This window comes from Morus notabilis, unplaced genomic scaffold (genome assembly GCF_000414095.1).
Source record: "Morus notabilis unplaced genomic scaffold, ASM41409v2 Scaffold73, whole genome shotgun sequence".
In the NCBI taxonomy this organism is placed as follows: Eukaryota; Viridiplantae; Streptophyta; class Magnoliopsida; order Rosales; family Moraceae; genus Morus; species Morus notabilis.
Window position 1 is genome coordinate 844,261 of NW_010358777.1, and position 23,019 is coordinate 867,279.

Genomic DNA, 23,019 nt, shown 5'->3' on the forward strand with positions numbered 1-23,019 from the left:
TTACATATTACTACACAATAAGTCACTAACTAACGTTATATTTACATAATTCGTTTTCTACAGTTTTGCACACTAACCTTTTACTTACAAATATTTGTATTTCACAAACTAAAACTTGTGTGCTCTTGCAAGTCGCATCAGCATCTACCTCCGATTTAGAGAACCTAAATTGGAACAAGGTAAATAGGATATTCATTTGCACAAGTACGCTATTTATATCAAAAGAAAAGAAACAAACAAACAAAGTTGAAGCACACCAACATATTCATCACACAAGGCATAAAGCACAGGAAGAAGATCATCTTCTCCTCCATAATTAGAAACATTATTCGCTTTGCAGCCACCACATAAGGCGACTCAGAGCAGCGCCAGACACACAGCCAAACACAGCGCTGGCAGCCAGAATAGCCCTCCGGCAGATGAGAACCAAGGTATTGAAAAAATGCTATCAACATGAGAGACACCCCCAGCAACTCCGACGCATTGGAAGCTTTAGTCCCTGCCATTTGCAACAAAATGCCGTTTCAAATCAGCACTGCCCCGACGGAGAGAGCCATCGCCGCGAAGCACCCTGCCAAAGACAGGGACCGTCAAATATGTTCCCCACTAGTTGAAGGCCGAAGCCTTCGTACTGGAATGGCCAAGACAAATATGTTCCCCACTAGTTGCCCGTCAATGTGGCCCGCCTGAATAATCCTCGACTTGTGCATCTAAGAGAAACATATAGATTTTCGGGGTAAGCCAGAAGGTGAAATAATCTTTGATCCTCTAGCTGATCTATTGCTATCTTATAGAAATCATACACCAAATCTAATCCTAACTTTTTGTACCAACTTACGTAGTATATAAATGGTCATTTTTATATTAATAGTTGTTTAAAAGATTGTCATGTTAATTAATAATAAGTAACTACATCTGTTAATAAAAAGATGACAACTCTATACTACGGAAGTTGATACAAAATAATTGAGATTAGAGTTAGTATTCCTCGCATTACTCATCTTATAGATGCTTGCATCTTTTAGAAGGTGCCATTTCATGAACAAGTCTAGCATTTGACTTGATGTTGCTCGGTTCATGAATAAAAACTGCAACAATGTAAGAGTTTATTAAATACTAACTATAAGTATCTGTTCGATATTTAGATGATCATAATCACACAGCTTCTGACATAAATGCAAAATGCATAGAAATAAAACTGTATCATTATGACCTTTATATATATATATATATATATAATGCAATGCAATATCAGCTACTCTTTATGTATCTTTTTCTGCCATAAGCAAGATCTAAAAGATCAATGACTATTTAAACAACCATTCAACATAACAGAGAACGTAACACCATTTTTATAATCCTTATAATAAACAGGGTGAAGATTCCAATGTGGACAATGCTAGTATGTTGAGTTATTTCTCTCTTTTTTTTTTTAAATATATCAAGTGACATGGTAAATGAGTTGTTAATTTCAACAGGTAGTATATGGTTTTTTATAAATATATTCACTAAAAGGAAAATAATAATTCATTTGTCACACCAAATCTCTATCATCATCCTTTTCATATTAAAAACCAATAATTCTAGAAGAAACGCAGAAAAGTTTATTTCACACCTCAACCTGCCGTTAGAGCGATTGAACATAGTTGATGGATTCATCTAACACCAATGCCTTACCAGTAATCTGCAAAAAAATCAATCTACTGTCGAACACTGGGACATAAAATTCTGATAAAAATGTGTTAAAAATATTGGTGAAATACAACCCACCATTTTCCTTCCAGGAACAAGGTCCTGAAGGATCTTCATCCTTTCGTGGATCTTTTCCACCCTACACCAAAGTTTTAGGAATTAAAAGCCCAGAAAGTGATAAGAAAACGAGAAAGAGAACAAAATAAATAGTGCAAACACTATGTTTTATAATGGTTCACAGTATACACTCACATTGCGTCCACTTTATTACTACAGAATTCGACTATAACCAGAGGAAGAAGTGCAAAGTGCAATCCACTCTCAAAATGTGTTTCTCAACTTTTTTCTTTCTCTATAGAAAACGGCTTATCCTAAAAGTCTCTGACCGAAGAGCAGTTGGCGGGAAAAGTGTGAAGTATTTAGGCTCCACATAATTCAAATTAGATTCCTTTCTACCTTGCAGTTAAGAGTTTTCATGAATTCAATTAAACAACTTCACACTTAAAACTCTTGCTCTCTCTGCAAGACTATGGCTATTTCTCCCATGGCCTTTTCGAGCTCTAACATGAATGTGTTCTAGATGACTCATTGGTCATTGTCTCTAGAGTCACGCACTCGGCTACCACTGGTAATCCGGTAGTATCAGTGGCTATAGATAGTCGGTGGCTACTGGTCGGCTTCAGTATCTGCGTGAAAAGTCACTGAGTGATCATTAGTCATCTATTGGCACCATTCTGAGTTACCCAGTGGATGACGGTTCGTGATCCCATACCAATGTTGTCATGATATGAACCAGAGAAAGTGATGCCACGTACTTCTTGACCTTGTAAATATGCAAGCGCGCACTCAATCAAAATAGTATAAATGTCCCGTAATAATCTCCAAATTAAACGAGAAAACAGTACTAAATCTAATTCTTAAATAAGCTAAATACCCGATCTCAAGACTTCAATTACGTATAGATAAAAATACTTAAATTAAGCTAAATAGCCAATCACAATGCTTCAATAACATAAACTTTGATTAGCAAAAGGAAAAAAAAAAACTGCAATATCACTTTTTTTTTATTAGTGTAATATCACTTGATGCACAAGTGCATCAAAGACTTTGAAGAGACTGTAATGTCACATATCACATAACTAGGACATGAAGGCTTCAAGTCCATACAACTATCTCACAAATGTCTAATTGTCCAATCACTCATATTGATCCCATCTACTAATTCCTTCAAAGATATGTAAGGGATAAATAAAAAAGTGAGCTCAATTACTAGTTGGATCAAGCATATGTTATGAAAACGAAGTCTTACTATAATAATTTTTCATCAATAATTATTTAATAAAGATTGAACTTTAATTAGAATCAATACTAATTAAAGCAACGAGTCAAATATCAATTTCAGAAACATTCCAATGAGTAAATAATCTAACAAAGTAAGGATGTCATTTGGTTGCCAATCTTTTAGGAAACCATCAAACCAATAACAAATATAAAAATGCATTTTTTTTTCAGTTTAAGCTACTATGACTTCCCTTAACCCATGTGGGTAGGTATACATCTACCTTACTTAACCTCGTGCTTAGGTCTGAATCAGTGGGGGAACTTTGGGCCGGCGGGCAGGCCCATTGCCCGAATTTTTCGGGCTCGGCGGGCAAGCCCAATTGCCGGCCCGTCCAAAGATGAAATTTCAGGCTTGGACTCGGGCAGCCCGAAAATGAACACCATGCCGGAGCCCGCTACCGTCAACCGCCGTCCGGCGGCATTTTTTTGAATTTTTCCGGTCAGGCCCGAATTTGCTCGAATGCCCGAAAACCCGAAAAGGGTAAAAAATTTGACTGTTGGAGCCCTACCCGACCCGAAGCCCGAAAATGCCCGACTGCCCGAAAACCCGTCCAACGGCTAGTTATTTGACCGTTGCCCGAAAATGATTGCACTCTTTTTTCCTTGCCAAGTTTTTATCCTAATTGGGTTTTTCTTGGTAAGGTTTTTAACGAGACAATCATGAATTACAAATTTAATATATATCATTTGTAAATATGATTAATTTATTCAATTGTGTTAATAATGTCTATTGAATGTTGATTTTAATTTTTATATAATTTTAATACAAACTAACTTAATAATTATAAAAATTAAAAAATATTAAAAAAAATTTCAGGCTATTCGAGTGGGCTCGGGCTGCCCGGCCGGGTTCGGGCAGCCAAATATAAGCCCGCGGCCCGTTCAAGGGCATTTTCGGGCTCGGGCAGGCGGCCCAAATTTTTTTGGCGGGGCAGGGGCTCGGACAAAAACTAAGTATTTTTTGGGCGGTCGCGGGCAGACCGTCCAAAGTTCCAGCACTAGTCTGAATTAACCACATTCAACCTCTATGTCTAAATCTATATTAACTATACTTAATCCTTTGTCATTTGGTCCACATTAATGGGTCCTAAAAGTAAAGGTTACTACTCAAACTTAAAATCTCTTTCCGCTTAAGGATATAAATAGTTCTATGTGTAAAGAGTGGCATACTTATATAATTCGGAGGAGGCATGACATCTCCACATGGCATATAAATTCTTCTTGAAGTGAATTGCCCATATACCCAACCACCGCAGCGGTCCCATTAACGGGTCATTTAATCCACTTTAATGGGTCCTAAAAGTAAAGGTCACTACTAGAACTTAAATTTTTTTTCTCCTTAAAGATATAAATGGTGCACTTAAGTGGCATATTTAGATAATTCAGAGGAGGCTGACATTCTCACATGACATATGAATGCTTTTTAAAGTGGATTGCCCATAGACCCCCGAACATTGCAGTCGGTCCTAACTTGACCCGTGACTTCTTGCATGGGTCCTAAAAGTAAAAGTTACTACTCGTATTTAAAATCTCTCTTTCCTTAAAGATATAAATGGTTATCAGTGTAGAGAGTGGCGTACTTAGATAATTCAGAGAAGGCATGACATCCCACATGACATATGAATTCTTCTCGAAGTGGATTACCCTTATACCCAACCACTGTAGTGGTCCATTAATGGGTCATTTGGTCCACATTAATGTGTCCTAAAAGTGAAGGTCACTACTAGGACTTAAAATTTTTTTTCTTCTTAAAGATTTAAATGGTTATAAGTGCAGAGTGTGGCGTACTTAGATAATTCAGAGGAGGCACGACATCCTCACATGATATATGCATTCTTCTCAAAGTGAATTGTTCATATACCCCGACCACCGCAGCGGTCCCAACTTGAACCCAGGACTTCTTGCATGGGGGACGAGTAGGCTTACCATCCATCCCGTCACACTAGAGCTTAGAGGTTACTCTGGTTGTCATGGCATACAATTGAGCTTGAAAGAAGTTCTTAACTAAATGTCATAGTCCGATCTTTTTACAATATGACCGTGCAGTACTTAACACTTTCAAGATACTAAGTCAACCTCACTAACTCGAAATACTTAGGCTAATGGTTAGAGAAAAGAGTAAGAGAACAAAGAAAGAAAGCTTTACCAACTCATGAAAAGAAATACAAATGAGTAAGTTGTCTTGGATGGATCTATGGAGTTTCCATCCATGGGAGTTGGTCTTAAATGAGGATCATTCCTCCTATTTATAGGCCAATAGGCTTCCTAATGATTAAATTTAATAATCAATACCGTCTCTATTGATAGGGAGGTTCTATTGGAAAAAAATCACAATTAATTAAGCTCAATTCTTTATACAGAAGTAATTTATTGGAATAGAAATTCTCCAAAAAAAAAAGTGTTATTCCATTATGAGAAATTACAAAAACTGACCCTTAAACATATCATTATAGAGTTTTATTATTTTAGTATGATAAGTTACTCATTGATAATAATCTGTTAAATTATAGATTAATAATTTCAAATTTTAGACAATAATATGTTAAATTACGCCTATCATCGGCTATCAAAGACTTACTACCGATGACATCTGTTAAATTATTAATAATAATTTATTAAATTATTTATTTTAAAAAAATAAAATTTAATATATTAATATTAAGACGTAAAAATCTTTAATTATACAATTTTAAAAGATATTTATCAAATTAATCCTTTCCTTTATTCACCCACAAAAAGCCTGCTGCGAACGCTCAAGGGCCCAAAGCGTACCGCACCCGCACTTTGTCCAGAGTCAGAAGACAGAAAATGCTCCACAAATACCAAAATTTCTCATGATGGGTTCGGTGGTCTAATCATATCAAACCACCTATGAACTTTGACAGTTTGACTTTCTCACTAAAGAAAACACACAAACAAGTTCAAGGCTTCAACCGCATAAATAGAAATTTAGAGTAGTTTATTTCATAGATTAGAATTATGTGATTAAAATTATTTTTAATTTATGTGTATTTTTTATAAAAAAAAATATTATAATAAACTACGAATCTTGATTCGAATCAGAAAATAAATCTCTCTATCAAACATCACCAATTCACTAATCACTAGTCACTATTGCTTAATAACGTACGACAATAACTCTCTTTGCTGCTATAAATGCTTTTATTTTATTACATGACAATTATTACTCATTTAAATCCAACGTAAGGGATACGGCCCCAATTAAAATTCTAGACTTCCAGAGTTTGGCGAAAGTGACAGCAAGAAAAATCTGTCTTTAATTCCCTCAAAAAAAAAAAAAATCTTTCTTTAATGTCTTTTGGAAACGACATCAATTATGCCAATTAAAGGTCATGATTATAAAAAAAACAAAAAAAGAGTGAATAATTGACATCAATTAATTGCAGAAAATGGGATTGATTCATCTTTACTCATGCACTTCACAGGAGTAGTACAGACTGTCCAGATCTGTGCTACATATGCATTAATTTGTTACGGAAAAAAAGAACAAGGATTTTTTTGGCATGAATTTATTATGAGTTAGTAAATTGTTCTTTAAACTTTTAAATTTAGTAAGTTGACTTTTAAATTTGTAAATTTATTACAATGTGCCTTAATTAACTAAATTTACTTAAATTTTTAAAAGATTTAAATGATTAAAAGTTGAGATATTAAAATATTTATATTATATTTGAATTAAAATGTTAAAATTTTTAAGTTTTTTTAATACTAATTTAACATAATCATCGTTAAAATATAACATATTATAAGAATTTTATAAATTGAGAGAATAACTTAACAAAATAAAAAATTTAAGAATCAATTTGCTAAATCACCACAAATTTAGGGGACATATATGTTAAAAACCTAAAAGAAAATGACATCCAAGTTTCAACAAACAAGTTATCAGGTACTGGAATAATAGAATTGGGTAGCAGATTTGGTACGTTGAAAACTTAAAAAAGAAAAAGAAAAAAAAAAGAAAAAGGAAAAAAAAGAGTGTCGTTTATGTCAGGCCTTTAATAATTGAACCTACGTGGAACCAGTTGCCAACGTGCGCCACACAACATGATTGGATGACCGGAAAAGGGCAGTGCCTGCTTACTATTCCATTTTTTTTTTTTTTTAGTAATCGCTTAAGAGTTAAAAGGACTCTTGAGTTTTCACAGATCGCATAAGTCTTTCTCAGAACCAAAAGTCTGGTTTTTACCGGTAATGATATGGAAGTTTTGAGAGGTAGTTAGAAACTGTACTCTCTTTCTCAGAGCTTTCTCTGGCGGTTCCATTTTCTGGTGAGGTTCCAGGAAAGACCCAGAAAGATTTCTCCCCCAGGTACACCTTTTCTGAGGATCTACAAGTTAATTTTCTTGGGATTCTTGTGTTTGTTTGCCTACAATGATGTTTTGTATAATTGTATCATTTTTTGTATTGAATTGTATAATTGTATCACTTTTTGTGGTTTAGCTTTGGAGGTTGCTGGGATTTGTGAAAGGTAACTTGGGTAAAGTTTATTTCTAGAATAGTTTGTTAAACGGCTGTTCTTGTTTCTAAAGTTGTATGTTTGACCCTTTTGTTTTATTAAACTTTGCTTTTAATTAGAGTCTCAATTATATTGCTCAGTTTTAGATCTTTGGTTCTTTTAAGAAAGTTTGGAGAGAGAGAGATAGAGAGAGAGAGAGAGAGAGAGAGAGAGAGATGAAGAAATAAATGTTTGTCAATTCAGTCATTGAAAAAGGAATTAGTACTTCATTTTCTCTTGGACTTTAAGTTGTCACAGGATTTTTATGTTTGAATTACGGTAGATTGAAGCTTGAAAGCTTTCTCCAGGTCCATTTCAGAAAGTCGGCTCTGACTTTAATGCCATTTTCCTACCTCTCTTTTGAGTGAATTAGAAGAACTCCACTTTCAAAGAATGTGTATTTTTTTTTTCTTTTTGCTCTGAAGGAGAATTTGTATTTTCATATACCACTTCTACAAAAAATTTAAGCATAATGTACATGTAAAAATGGCACGGTGAATAACAAAGGCCTCGTTCGTTTCGCTAGTTCGAGCTTTCAACTTGAGTTGAAAAGTGAATTTATGTGATATAAAACATTGTAGCACAAAAAGTTGAATTTGAATTTTTGCGAAAGAAGACACTGTAGTAAAATCTTGAGTTGTGATTTGAAGCAACGAAACAAACGGGGCCTTAGGCTTTAAAACTTGTACTAGACTTGTTACCTGTCTTCTTTTAGGACATTATTACTGGAGATTTTTAGATTCAACACTTAAGAGTAATTAAGCCCTTTTCTTTTTCTTGACTAGGTTGTTAAAAACCCTAATATCTGTTCGGAAATGGAGGATCCTATTACTGATATTGATATTGAGGGTCCAGATCCTGACAAAAAGGACATAGATGAAGTGAAAGATAAAGAGACTCTAGAATTGGAGAGCTGCATGGAAGTTTTAACAAAATTGGACTTGGACTTGGCATACTCTTCTGAAAAGCTGGTAAATCTCCATGGACTTTCGATGCACCTTTCGGCTCAAGAAAACGAGCTTGAAGCAAGGGCAATGGGGAATAACTATACCTCAACAGAGTTTGTGGAGAAGACATTGGTATTTGATCTCTTATCCGGCGTGTTGGAATCCGAGGTAAGAGAGCTGGACAGTTTCATGGTTAGTCTCCAAGCAGAAATTGTTGATGCCCATCAAAAAATATCTTCATGCAGACACTTGACAGAACCTTACACTATGATGGAAGAGAAGTTGCATGACTCTGAAGAGTCTTTGAAACAGACCCAGCATCGGATTTCGGAAGTGAAGATTCAATCAACCAAGCTACAGAGAACTGTTCTAGCTTTTGCACATGATAATTGTAAGTTGCAAACTTATCTTTCTCATAAAGGAGTTTATTTCAACTCATAATTGTAAATTACAAACTTACCTATTGAATGAATTTATCAGGGAAAGGTAACATTGACGAATCGATGTCGAATACAAATGGTCAATCTAATCTACAGATTGCTGGACAGAGACATATTTTAAAGATGTTGGAGAAATCACTTGCAAGAGAGCTAGATCTCGAGAAGAAGTTGGCGGAATCAAGAAGAAGTGAGGAAGAACTGAGAGTCAAGTTACATTACACCGAACAAGTAGCTTTTCACATGGAAGAAACTGCACAAGTAGTTTGGGGAAGATTTTTAGAGGCTGATAATTCTTCTGTGGTGCTCAAGGGAATTTCCCACGAGCTTTTAGGTCGACTACAGCTTGTTCAGTTCAATTTGAATGGCACGGTTCAAAGAGAAAGTGAGTTGAAGTCGAAATACCAAGATTGTCTTCAAGAGCTTGAAGAGAAAAATGCTGTCTTAGAGAAGCTCAAGAGTAGCACTGCAGAAAATAGCGCGTATGAAGCTGAACTCTCTGCTTTGAGGGAAAAAGTGCAGGTTTTAGAGGAGAAGCTGAAAGAATCTGAACTCAAGCTAAAAAATGCAAATGTCATAAATCACTCGAGTCAAATAAAACTAAGGGAAATGGAAAATATAGTGGAATCACTGAAAGAAAGTATTGATGTAGCAGACACTAGAGCCGAAAGTGCAGAACTCAAAGTTGCAGAGTTGAATGGAACAAATGTAGAACTTACTGAGGAGCTGAATTTTCTCAAAGGAAGTGTTACTAACACAGAAAAGAAGGTTGGTGTTCTCGAGAAGCAGTTGAGAGAAGCAGAGATCCAGTTGCAGCATGCGAAGGCGTCTTCCGAAGCCAGCCAAGAGCAGCAGAATATGTTATATTCTGCAATTTGGGATATGGAAACTCTAATAGAAGATCTGAAATCGAAGGTTACAAAAGCAGAAAACAAGACAGAAACTAGTGAGGAGCATTGTATTATTTTGTCCGAAACTAATGAAGAACTGACTAAGGAAATAAGTACTTTAAGGGACAGAATAGAATACTTGGAGGCATCGTTGGTTCAGGCAAAAAATGCAAAATTTGAAAGCGCAAATGAGATTAATGTCAGGACTAAGTTCATGATGGACATGGTGTTGCAACTAGCAACTGAAAGAGAACGCATCCAAAATCAGGTATGTATATATACATATACATACATACATATATATATATATATTTATATATATCACCTTGTATAGGCTTTTGAGTTAATAGTTATAACTTCTTTGCAGTTAAATGTGTTAACAAAGGAGAACAAGACTTTCGCTGATAATTTCGGTTACACTGTAAAGAATGTCTACAATGAAGAAGAAGATGACCATGATGACAAAGAACTTTCTTCTTTCAAGACTAATTTAAGCAATTCTTCTTGTGCAAAATCTTCCTTGGAAGCCGTGAACGATTCCATTGGTAAAAGTTTGGAGGCAGGTATTCTTTTGTCTCTTAATTCTTTTCATGGTACTTGCAGATAATGAGATGTGAATTTAAACAAAAGTTGTGAGCTTACTTTTGATAGTTTTTCAATTTGGTGGACAATTTTTTGCTGAAAATTTTTAGTTTGACAGAATCAGTTGGATGAATCATCAGAAGAAGAAGAATCGTTATGCGAAGACGGTGAGAGCGACGCCGTTTCTGTAGATGATTCTGATGGCACGGTCTCAAAGCTTCAAGACTCAAGGGCGGCATCAGCTAGATGCCTGAACTTTAAGTATTTTCTAGTGGCAATATTTGTTTCATTGGTTTCAGTTTCAGCCATGTATTTGATCAACCACAAACCTTTCCTTTTTCATTGATTCTTTCGCGGATGAATTTACCATTGTCTTAAATCAATTTGGGTTTTTGGGTTTTGGGTGTTTCTTTTTCTTTTTCATATATTGATCAGCACATGAATTCTGTCCCATCGTATTATACTACATGCTTCTGCAACAGTCTCATTTTGCTCCTTTGTCCTCTTTCACTCTGAGGTTTCCTTCACATTCACTATAGTATTAATTATGTATTTATTTTTTACTTTAGGAGAATTATGGCCCGTTTAGTTCGTTGATTCGAGTTTTTAATTCAAGTTGAGATGTGATTTTATGTGAGAGATTTTTACTGTGGTAAAAAAGTTAAATGTGATTATACTGTAGCTAAACTCGAATTGGTGAAATGAACGAGACCTTAATATCTTAGAAATATGGCATAATTTTAAATTTTCGGATCACATCAAAATTATGTCAAATTAAATATATATATATATATGATTAATTAGCAGAACTTGTACATGAGTGTGTCTACCCTATTGTACAATTCTACTTGTTTTTAATCATCTTTAATAATCATGTGCTAAAGTGTCTAAATCGAAAATGCTGGCACATTTTAATCTTGCAGTTTAAAACCACACTTGAATTTTATACTTTATTTGATCTTTTTATAGCAATAAAAAACAATAGATTTAATGATGATATTGATTTAAATTATTTTTTTATTACTGTCATGCAGTAATTATTTCAAAGACATTTGGAGAGAAGCAGAAGATTTTGTAATGACTCTGCCAACTTTTCCATTGATGTAAAATTTATAATATATCATATATAATGTACAATAGGAAAGGAATAAATAGTTACAATTGATTCTGATTTCTTAATCTCAAGAACGTAGAAAATCAATATCCTTATCGTATTCGTCGTACAATGGACAATTTGTTATAATGATTATAGTTATTATTTAATAATAATGACACAAAAAAAAAAAAAAAGTAATCAAAACTACTACTACTCAGTAAATTTCTTTTAAGTGCTACACAAAAAATTACCCAAGGATAAAAGGACATTTCTGCTACACATAATGGTGCTTTTGAGTGAATGTGAATCAAGCTAACATGGATTTATGGTGTTTTTATCCTATATTAATATTAAAAAAAATCTCAAATTTTACATAATTAAGGGTAAAAATGCAAGCAATTTAATTAATTAATTTTTTTTTTTGCTAATCAGCAAGCATTTTTTTTTTAACGGAATCAGAAAGCAATTTAAAACTTAGTTCTATCATTTTAATGTTTTTTCAAAGTGTGAAGAAAATGCATAATTTAGAGATACAAGAACGGGCCGGCCCATCCCGTTCTCCTTAGGTCCACGCGAGTCGCGGGCCTGCCCGTATAAGAATGACCTTGACCCAGGCCACACCACGGGCTAATTTTACGTGGGTCAGGCTGGGCTGTGCCGCGGGCCAAGCTGGGCTGCGCCATTGGCCTTGAATGAGCTGGTCTACTCAATGCCCATATTGGCCCATCATGGGTTTAGATGGGCTGGCCCATCTAAACATACAATTTTCAAATTTTTTTTTAATTTTTAAACAAGTTAACAAATATATAAGTTTGAATAGTCAATGAAAATATGAAAAGAGATATTTTATTTACGATTACCTCATTAAATAAAACCTTTATAAGGAAAATCCTGTGAGACAAAGCCTTGGTAAGGAAAAAAGAGTACAATTAAGATAATTATACATAAGATGTTGACAAAATTACTATAAAAAAAAACATTTAAGATGTTATGGGCCTAGACGGGCTGGGCTGAGCCGGCCCATTATGGGCCTAGACGAGCCGTGTTGGGCCGGCCCATCATAGGCGTAGACGGGCTGGCCCAGCCCGGCCCAAGCCCGACCTGGCCTATGATTTTTAATGGGCCGTGCGGGGCCGGCCCATGGGCCGATATATGTTGGCCCAACCCAGCCCACTAATATTTATGGATTGAGCTGTGCCTTGAACAGTGACGGACCGTGTCGGCCCGACCCATCACTATGTCAGGATGGGCCTAGACTGGCCCACGGGTCCCGGCCCATTGTTGCATCTCTAGCATAATTTCCTAGTTAATTATTATTATTATTTTTTTTTGCACTATTAATGATTTGTCTTCATAACTACCAACCACCAAGTTACGGCAAATAATAATATATATAAAAAAAAAGTTACGGACAAAAAAAAAAGATAAAAAGGAGGAAACTTGTAAAAATAAACTCCACGCTCACAGCCACGGATGAGTCATGCAAAACGCTACGTTTTGAGGCCAAACAAGAGAATCCCAATTCTCCAAGCCCTAACCCTAGAGGGCCAAAAACCCTTATAAAAACCCCGTCTTTATACCAAACGCCACCGAATTTCGCCATTGAATCTCCAAGAAAAGCTTACCAAAAAGCGGCTATGGCTTCTACTGAATCTGGCAATATTTAAGATCACTTTCAACGCTTCTACTGTGTGCACTGTTGAGGTATATTCACATCAATTCCACTTTTTACTATTTTTCTTTTTTCAATTGTGGATTTAGTTGATACTGAGATTTTCGAATCCCCCTTTTTAAATAATCGCCATGCGAGGCACCAGGTAGCCCCTTGCTGCTTAAAGTTTTTAGCTTGCAAGGAAATTTCGAGAAAAGCGTATTTTAGGTGCTAAATTGGAACTTTTGGCATGAAATTGTGCAGTGAATTCGAGGTTTCTCTGCAAAACTCAGTTACGCCAAATGAAAATAAAAGATTGTCTGTTGAAAGTTAAGAATGGCAAAGCAAAATGATGAAAAGTGTTTGATTCTGAATTTCTAATGTGGAAGTTCTTTATAGTGGTCTTCAAAGTTCTCTGATTGCTTTGCTTCATATTGTGTTTAATTGAGATTGTGGGTCGTTAGCAAGAAAAAAAAAGTGCGTTTTTCTTCTATGTTATGTAAATTTTTTTTCCACGGTTTTCATGTTTAACACAGTAATCTTAGTATAGTTTCTAGGGCCTTTATGTAGTAACAAGCTGATATTCTAAACGCAAAAGCAGAATGATGAGGTTTTTGTAACTGAATATGATGTGGAACTCATATCAAATTGGTCTTCAAAGTTCTCTGATTGCTTTTGCTCAAGTTATAACGTCTAGATTTTAGTTTAGACCTAGTTGCTTAGCTTATAAGTTATTCTTGAGTGCTATTATAGATTTGGCCTTCTATGGCCTTTTTGTTTTGAGAATCTTTAGTTGGTTTGGTAACTTGTAAATACTGTGAGTGTTTGTTTATTTATTTATTTATTGTAGCATTTATTAAGGGAAAATGATCGTGAGCACCAAAATTCATAGTCTGTAATTGACATGTATTTCAGACTACACGAGCATGGTGCAATAGAAAATCTTTCTTTGCTTGTTCATGGTGCTTTTGTCTGTGTAATGACAGTTGAGGCAGAGCCAGGAAAGAACATATTGGCATTGTGTTGAAACTGCTTTTGGCGATTTTACAATGTGGCTTTGGATCTCTTATTGAATGTTAATTCATCATACGAATCAATCAGGGCCCGTTAAACACTGTAGCAAAAGGGTCTGAACAATAGTCCAAACTTATGAAACAAATGCATGGCTGAACAATGAGCTCAGAAGTTGGATGGCCTCAGATTAACAGGGCTGTCACGGTCTACTAGCTAAAAAGTTAGAATACCTGTGAACATGCTTTCATTGAATGCTGACAACCATAGTCGTGGAGAGCAAGAGTAAGGTGATTCCATTCCTGGAATCTCTCAAATAATCAGTGATGTTATTCCAACGCCTGGTTTTAGTTTTCCGTAGATTTGTCCGGAGAAGAAAAGGAATTAGAAGAATGGACAAGAAATTAAAGGAAAAAGTTGGAGATAGCGATTATGATGATTACGGCCTTATTCATTTTACCGATTTGAGTTTAGAATTTGAGTTTTATTACAGTAAAAAATTCTTAAAAACAGTCACATTTAATTTTTTTATCACAATAAAAAGTTTTAAAATCACATCTTAACTCGAATTAGAGAATTAAATGGGCTCTATAATTTTTAAGTTTTCATTGGATTAGCAATAGCCAATCGAGAAGCAAGGAGTTAGATTTTGCCGACAATGGTTATAGTGAGCATGAATTACAGTAGTAATCCTATATGTCCTGATGGAAGAGAGAGATCTGTCTCTTTCTTCTGTCTTCCTCTCTATCTCTCCAATATATTTGTGACACATCAATCAATAAACGGCATAAAAAATGGCTTCTGTTAATTTTTTATTTCCCAAAAAATCTCACATTTCCTCTCTCTTCTGTGTACTTCACTCTCTCCCATCTCTGTCTGATAAAACTTAAAAGACTGTTCCTAGAAAAGCATTCAATCAAGTACCATAAACAGGTTGATATGAAAAAAAAAGAATATCCAGCACTAGATTTTAAATGGAAACGGAGAAAAGAAGGTAATTTATTGCCCAAAGTCAAAAAACCCAATTTGAGAATTTCAGGTCTCTCTGATAAAACTTAAAGACTGTTCCTAGAAAAGCATTCAATCAAGTACCATAAACAGGTTGATATGAAAAAAAAAGAATATCCAGCACTAGATTTTAAATGGAAATGGAGAAAAGAAGGTAATTTATTGCCCAAAGTCAAAAAACCCAATTTGAGAATTTCAGGTTAAAAAAAACAGTCGAGAGAGGTAGAACGATGCGAGAGAGTGAATTTCATAGAAGAGTAAGAAATAGGAGTGTAATTCAGTCAGGTAGGTTCGGGTTGGGCCGAAAAGTTGGGTTAAGTTGTACAGTGCGGGTTGAGAAAATTTTAGTATGCAACATCTTATTAAGTTCATAAACTCGTAACTTGTCAGGTGATCTCAAGTAAGTTTATGTTACTCGTGTTGGTCGGCTTAGGCCTCAAAAAAAAAGAGAATGGAACTACCAAAGAACAAATTTATCCAAAATATTATAAATTTGAACCTTCTCACTAGGAGATTCAAATGAAAAACTCCAAATCCGTGGAGAAGGTGAATGGAGAGATTGAATCTGGGCTGAGAAGGTGAATGGAAATGGAAAAGAGGTGATGGGTACTGGGAAAAAATGGGAGGAAAAGAGGTGGGGATTGGAGAAAAAATGGGCGGAGAAAAAATGAGAGGAAGAGAGGTGGAGGGGACTGGGGAAAAAATGAAAGGAAAAGAGGTGGTGAATTGGGGAAAAATTGGGCGTAAAAGTTGAAAGGGTTTCTTCTGAGAGGAAAAGAAGCGGTGGGAACTGAGAAAATATGAGATATGTTCTTTATATACAAGGATTGAGGAGGTAGGGTTTTAGTTAAGATTTTTAATAAGTAATAATAATATATAAAAAATAAATTTTGAAAAGCTCTTTTTTTCCTTATGTCGGCTGGGTCGGCTTTACTCGGGATTTCAATCCCCAAGCCGCACACCTACCCACAGAGTGCGGGTAGACAAATTTGAAAGCTGCCAAAAAAAATTAATAAAAGAGAAGCCGGATTTTTTGGCTCGGTAGGTGCGGGCAGGCCGGGTTTAAAAAATTTTTGTACACCCTTAGTAAGAAATATGGGACACGTTACGGGTGTGTTTGGTTAGTGTATTCGTGTCATAATTTAAATTATAATTTGTAATTTATTATAGTATTTTTTCTCATAAAAAACACACATAAATAAAAAATAATTATGAATCATGAGTATGAATTTATGAACTAAATGTCCACGTAGAGAGTTAATTTTTTTTTTAAAATTTTTTTTTTGAGAACTCCAATTTAACACTGTTAGAGGCTCTTTTTAATTAAGCTAATAGATAAAAAAAAAAAATGAGGGAGACTGACTGACAAAAGAATGAGATAAAGGATCCACCTCCGTTTATATAGGGGCCCGTGATGGGTACACGAAGTGGGACCGCTCACAGAATTTATTCCCATCAAAAAAAGTTGTGGAGAGGAGGGTTGTGGAGGGCTTTAGGTGGGATTTGTGTGTTCTTTTCGCTTGTAATTTCATTTTTAAATTGTATAATGACCATATCACACACGGAAAAAAAAACTATAACTAAAATAACGGTATCAGCGTTTTTAATTTTTAAAATTACATACGAAGTAAAACCACACTATCAATAAAACCTATTATTAAATAAGTAAGGACGGACGTCTAATTAATTGTAAATCCTTTCATCTTAATTATAAGAGAATTTGAATTACCTTAAATTTTACTTAAAAATAGTGTTATTTTGCTTCTCTTTGTATCAAAATAATAATAATAATAATAATAATAATAATAATAAAATGCGTCATTATATAAATGATATTATCCTTATTACAAGATTTGAATTATTATAAAACGTGTTATTATATAAACGATATTATCCTTATTACAAGATTTGAATTATTATAAAACGTGTTATTATATAAACGATATTATCCTTATTACAAGATTTGAGGTACTAAAAATGGGAAATGGTTTATCATGATCACAATAACGAAATAAGCATGTGATATGATTCTAATTATTAAATGCATATATTTAACTAAATAAAATAATTATGAGTACAATATGGAAAATAGTAAATGCCTATAATTTGTCAAATCTAAAAACGTGGCAAAAGGAGCTCAATGGATATTTTAGCAACCGAAATAAATAGCCATGTAATTCAAAATATCAGATCTAAATTATATGTTTAATTTTGGTGTCTAAAATGATATATAATTATTCAAATTGTCACATCATCAAAAAATTTAAAATATTTTTAATTAACTTTTCCTCAATTTAATATTTAAATTTATTAAATAACTTGTGTTATTGTGATTAATTAGACATTGAGACACTAAAAATTAAATAATAGATTTAAGTAAAAAAAATCAACTATCGAAGTGATGTTTTGACAACTTCCTGTTTCAATATACGTTCTCTTTTAATGTACCTTCTTAAAAGAGGTCAGAGTGTAATTTTTTTTTTTCAAAAAAAAAAGAAGCTATAATACTCCAATGCAATCAACATACGTTTAAGATTTGACCAAAATTATTTGCTTTAGATATGCACTAAAGTCCGCAAATTTGATGTGATCCTAGAAATCATTTAACCAAATCAATTGCAACAGATACACAGTAATTATGCAAATTAAAGCTCCTAAATTAGATGTGATTTGACTAAATATATAAAGATAGGTTCGAGGCAAATTAAATCAATGTGATTCTCTCATTCATGTCACCAAAAAAAGTTTCTTATGACTAAATATATATATATATATATATATATATATATATATATGGGTTAGAGGCCTAAGTGCCTTGCAGTACTTCCATAGTAGAGAAGCCATAATCATCTTTCATCCTTGCTAAATTGCTATCATACCAATTCCTGAAATATGGAGAAGTCTTCACACAAGAAGTTTGGTCTCTTGGTTGTATTCCTATTGCTCATCACTCTAGGTAAAACTCAATATTTTGCTCTTTTCCGTCATTTTTTCCTTGTTTTAAAATAATGTCGAAAGTCATTATTAAAAAATTTAAAGGGTGACATAGCCACTTTCATAAATATATATAGCAGAATTTATAATTATTTAGGCGAAACCGAAAAATATATTATCGTTAATTATCCCAATGAATCTACTATGAACATTTTGTGTAGTTACAAAAAAAAAAAAAAAAAAAAAAGATTGTAACACACATGGTCGTAAATTAAGTTATTTTTGCTGAACACTCAAAATACATGAACCTTTGCAGAGTTGCCTATGGAAGCTGAAGGAAGGAATGTGATATCGCTGCGGTGCAAAGAAACTGAAGACTGCTTGTTTGTGTGTCGTAAATGCTCTAATTGCAGTTGTGAGGACACTTGGTGCACTTGCCTCGATGACAAATGGCCGCCGACGGCACAAACCGCCTTGCCCTTGAATTAGAAGAGGCCGAGATTATTAATATTAATCATGAAATGATTAGATATCTTGTCTCGTGCTTGTGAGTGGATTATGATCTTTTTAATTTTGTTTTTTTTAATATTAATATCAATAAAGAAAAGTATAGACTTATTTGAGTTGCTTAGTAAGGTATCTGGTTTTGATGAAAATAGTTACGAATCGGTTTTGCATAGTAAAATAAAATACTTATAGCAAACTAAAACTCGTCCACATCAAACGAACTCCTCTCAGTCAAGCCGAGCCAAAATAAATACGAGTTTGTGACACACACATAAACATCGTCTTCAGAGGCAAGAGTAATATTTTTTTGTTTCTTTTTCTTTTTTTTTTGGTTAAGGGAATAATATTCATCTTAATTACTATGCAATGCGAAAACACAAGCAATAAAGATGTAGACTGGAGTGCACACGTTTTGGTTTGTTTAATTGGACAAAAAAAAAGTAAAATGAAATCCAAGCTCAAACCCAAATGACAGAATTGCCCTGGTACATTCCTTTTATTTGCTGCACTAGTTAGGTGGGCAAATAGGCGGAAAGGTGAACATGTCGTTTGTGGATGTTTAGTTTATGGATCAAAATTATAATTCAGAATTATTTTTGATTTATTTGTATTTTTTTAAGAGAAAACACTGTAACGAGTTATGAACCATGATTCGAACCAGAACACAAATCTACTAACCAAACGCACACATGTTTTTACTGCATCCAGACGACACCCTCGTTTAAAATTGGATGAAGTCTTTTTCTGAAGTTTTTTTCGTTTTCCCTATAGTTATCGATTTCTGAAATCCTGTGTTCGTTTTTTCGTTGTTTTTTCTGTATCTTTTTTCTTTGTTTTCATGTGTGTGTGTTTCTAATTATTATTGTTATTATTTTTTATGTCATTTATATGATATTAGTATCCTTTCTCTTATAGATTTCGTTATCCTGTTCTTGTCGTTTTTCCAATTTATGTTTTTTTTTTTTTTTTTTTTTTTTTTTAATAACCAATTGATGTTGTTTTCATGTTACCGTCTTTGTTCTTATCGTTTTCCCTATAGTTGTCGATTTCTGAAATCCTGTGTTCGTTTTCTCGATGTTTTTTCTGTATCTTTTTTCCTTGTTTTCATGTGCGCGTGTGTGTGTTTCTAATTATTATTGTTATTATTTTTTATGTCATTTATATGATAGTAGTATCCTTTCTCTTAGATTTCGTTATCCTGTTCTTGTCGTTTTTCCAATTGATGTTCTTTTTTTTTTTTTGAATAACCAATTGATGTTGTTTTCATGTTACCGTCTTTGTTCTTACCTTTAATTTTATCTTTATCTTTTTTTTTTTTGTAGATGCTGTTTCAACCGGATGCCGTTTTTCCGATTACTGTTTTTTTGCTTTCGATGTCGTTTGCAACCTGATTTCTTGTCGTTCTATGATATTATGCCGTTTTTCTTGCTTATAGTCCTTCTATGGTTCTAGTGCCTTTAATCTTATTGTTTCTCAGATTTTTGTTCTATTTCAAGGTTTTTACCATATTGGCAGCTAACCACTCATCGAATTTTTTATCACATATGATCCTCCCAAGAAAAAAGAAAAACAGAAGTAAGTATTTACCAATGAACCCTTATTCAACCAAATCTATTGCATTAGATACTCATTAATTAATTGTTCAAATAAAAATTCCTAAGTCGATGTGATCGATGCTGAAAAATTAATTTACCCATGGTTATTCATGAGATAATAATCGATTATGCAAATTATTAAATATCCTAAATTGGATGTGATCTATTAGAAGAATCTCCGTCACTAGATAATCATAGATTATGTAAATTATTAAATATCTTAAATTGAATCTGAATCATTAGAAGAATCTCTCCATTTTTTAATCAATACGGACATATTTATTTAACCATATTAGAGCACCTTGTGATCACCATATTATATAAGCTTTTATATGGTAAATTAATACGGATAAGAAAAAATCAAATTATACATTTTAAATTTCGGATGGTTTTTCTATGTGAGTTATTAAACAAGAGGAATAATAGATATTGTCAAGTAATATTAATTTTTTGTGTTGATACACACTTATTCAAGCCATACCGTGAATTTCAAGACATATAAAAAGTATGAATTAATCAGAATCCCAAATCTGCAAAAAAATTGCCACCGGTTTCTCCTTCATACGCCGCCAACCCCGTTCTATCACCTTCACCATCACCGAATTCCCACCTCCTCAACCAATGCGGTTTTCGCCTCTGGTAACGAAACCGGAACGCTCAACAAGTACACTGACTTCTCCACCATGTCAAAATCGAAATCTGCCATGACTTTCATCAGCGGCTTAATGATTCCCGCTCGGATATATAGCCCTGAGTTTGTTTTTACCCCTTAAATTCAAAGTTGTCGTCGTTTTTCATGTTGTTCTCCAATTTTAAGATCTTCTTTCAATGTCTAGGTGTCGTACTTTTTTGTTCTCTCTCTCTCTCTCTCTCTCTCTCTCTCTCTCTCTCTCTAAGTTTATGCAGTTCTATTTAGTAGTAGTTGTTTTCCCAGTTAGGCAGGCAGTTACTGTCACTTTCTAATCACATTGTCTCGTTGGACTCTTTGTGCCAATTGGATACTGTTGTCGTTTTCAAATATTATTGTCGTCTATATCATTGTTGGTGTGCAATGAGGCTGATGTTTCTTTTCCACCGTTGACGCTGTTTTCAGAGTTGATTGTCGTTTTTATTATTGAAGATGTTTTTATTTTCGCTTTTTTTTTTTTAAACGGACACCACCCGTAACTTTTTAAATTTAGCAATTTCATCCTTATTCTTTTTTCTTGTGGCAATTGACCCTTTCAAGTTAAAAATTCTTAACAATTAAGGTCCAATCGAAAATGACATCTGTTTTTTTTTTTTTGACAATTTTGATCACATGACGTGCATGTGAGCGTCTGGTAAGGACAATAAAAGTTATTTCTCACCCTTAGAGTGTATGTGGAGTACAATAATCCTTGAAAATGAAGATCTATTTATCACAATTAATTGTGTTTAGACACATTAGATAACTGTGAAATCAATATAAAATAATTATAACTGAACGAATAAGGTGAGAAATGACTTTCATTGCCTTTAACAGATCCCCACGTGCACGTCATGTGATCAAAATTATCAAAAAAAAAAAACAGACGTCATTTTCTATTGAACTTTAATTGCAAGGATTTAAAAGTTAAAAGGAGTTAATTACCAGGGAAAAAAGAATGAGGATCCAATTGTCAAATTTAAAAAGCTGAGGGAGTGTCCGAAAAAAAAGGGCCTGTTATTTTTTCTGCTTGTCGTGTTTGCGTTGTTGACATTTTTTCGGTAGATGTCGTTTTACTGTTACTTCTATGTTGTCCTTGTTTTTCATCGTCCATATAGTCTTTTATTGTTAACGTCATTTTTCATCTTTTTGTTTTTGTTTTACTGTTTTTTAACTTTTATGGGGTGATTTTTTTGTCTTGATAGTCTCTTTTACGTGATGTCGTTCATTAGGTTCTGCTGCCGTCTTGCTTCGATCGTCGATTTTATGGACCCGTTGACTTTATAATTCGAGTCACAATTTAAATATTTTACTACAATATTTTTTCTAATAAAAATATAAATTTAACCTTTTTTATTATAGTATTTGCTCTCATATAAATTAATTTTTAAACTCAAGTTTTCAACTCGAACCTGCAAAAATAACGAGCTATATATCTTCTTCTTTTTTTATTTTTCATGTTATTGTCGTTTTTCCATGTCGTGCGCCGCCATTACCTTTCTCTTCACAGTTATTCTTAGAGTCAAATTCTAGTCTCTTTTACGTGATGTCGTTCATTAGGTTCTGCTGCCGTCTTGCTTCGATTGTCAATTTTATGGCCTTATAATTCGAGTCACAATTTAAACATTTTGCTACAATATCTTTTTTAATAAAAATTTAAATTTAATTTTTTTTTGTTATAGTGTTTGTTCTCATGCAAATTAACTGTTAAACTCAAGTTCTCAACTTGAACTTGCAAAAATAACGAGCTATATATCTTCTTTTTTTTATTTTTCATGTTATTGTCGTTTTTCCATGTCGTGCGCCACCATTACCTTTCTCTTCACAGTTATTCTTAGAGTCAAATTCTAGCTTCTAGAACATACCTTATATATATTAAAGGCAACATGAAATTTCACTCAAGTACTAGCTACCGATATTTGCTTTTAAAAAGGTGCCAATAAACTTTGGTAAATAATCAAACCAAATAAAACCAAACATAATTGATAAGGTAAATAATCAAACCATCTCTTTGGTAAATAATCAAACTAAAGAGATGTGGGCTACACCATTCCTATTACGAGGGGCGTAACAAGCATTATCACTTCTGGCAGTAGAGATAAAAATCTCAAATATCGTTGTCGACGAAATATATATATATAT

At 33.7% G+C, this 23,019-nt stretch overlaps 1 protein-coding gene and 2 non-coding genes across 5 annotated transcripts; all 3 read left to right on the forward strand.

The window, feature by feature from the left end:
• The first annotated feature begins 7,179 nt into the window (after positions 1–7,179).
• LOC21409163 (WPP domain-interacting tail-anchored protein 2) lies at positions 7,180–10,889 on the forward strand. 3 transcript variants are annotated; one of them, XM_024162506.1, is made up of 5 exons: positions 7,180–7,365; positions 8,338–8,890; positions 8,980–10,094; positions 10,194–10,385; positions 10,527–10,889. In XM_024162506.1, exons 2-5 carry the CDS (start codon positions 8,368–8,370, stop codon positions 10,752–10,754), a joined length of 2,058 nt encoding a protein of 685 aa, XP_024018274.1. In that variant the 5' UTR covers positions 7,180–7,365; positions 8,338–8,367; the 3' UTR covers positions 10,755–10,889. The 3 variants fall into 3 exon arrangements, with proteins under 3 accessions (XP_024018274.1, XP_024018275.1, XP_024018276.1); XM_024162507.1 differs by having other exon boundaries at positions 10,194–10,389; positions 10,527–10,618; XM_024162508.1 differs by lacking the exon at positions 7,180–7,365 and having other exon boundaries at positions 8,451–8,667; positions 8,745–8,890.
• A 2,609-nt stretch (positions 10,890–13,498) lies between these two features.
• Positions 13,499–13,579, forward strand: LOC112090664. Its single transcript, XR_002901751.1, has one exon. It is a non-coding gene; the product is annotated as a small nucleolar RNA R160 (small nucleolar RNA).
• Positions 13,580–13,751: 172 nt separating this feature from the next.
• Positions 13,752–13,829, forward strand: LOC112090663. Its single transcript, XR_002901750.1, has one exon. It is a non-coding gene; the product is annotated as a small nucleolar RNA R160 (small nucleolar RNA).
• Positions 13,830–23,019: the final 9,190 nt, after the last annotated feature.

Coding starts and splice junctions, on each gene's coding strand:
- LOC21409163 (XM_024162506.1), top strand. CDS start 8,368: ATGGAGGATCCTATTACTGATATTGATATTGAGGGTCCAGATCCTGAC. Junction 8,891..8,979: donor AGCTTTTGCACATGATAATT/GTAAGTTGCAAA, acceptor TGAATTTATCAG/GGAAAGGTAACATTGACGAA. Junction 10,386..10,526: donor CCATTGGTAAAAGTTTGGAG/GCAGGTATTCTT, acceptor TTAGTTTGACAG/AATCAGTTGGATGAATCATC.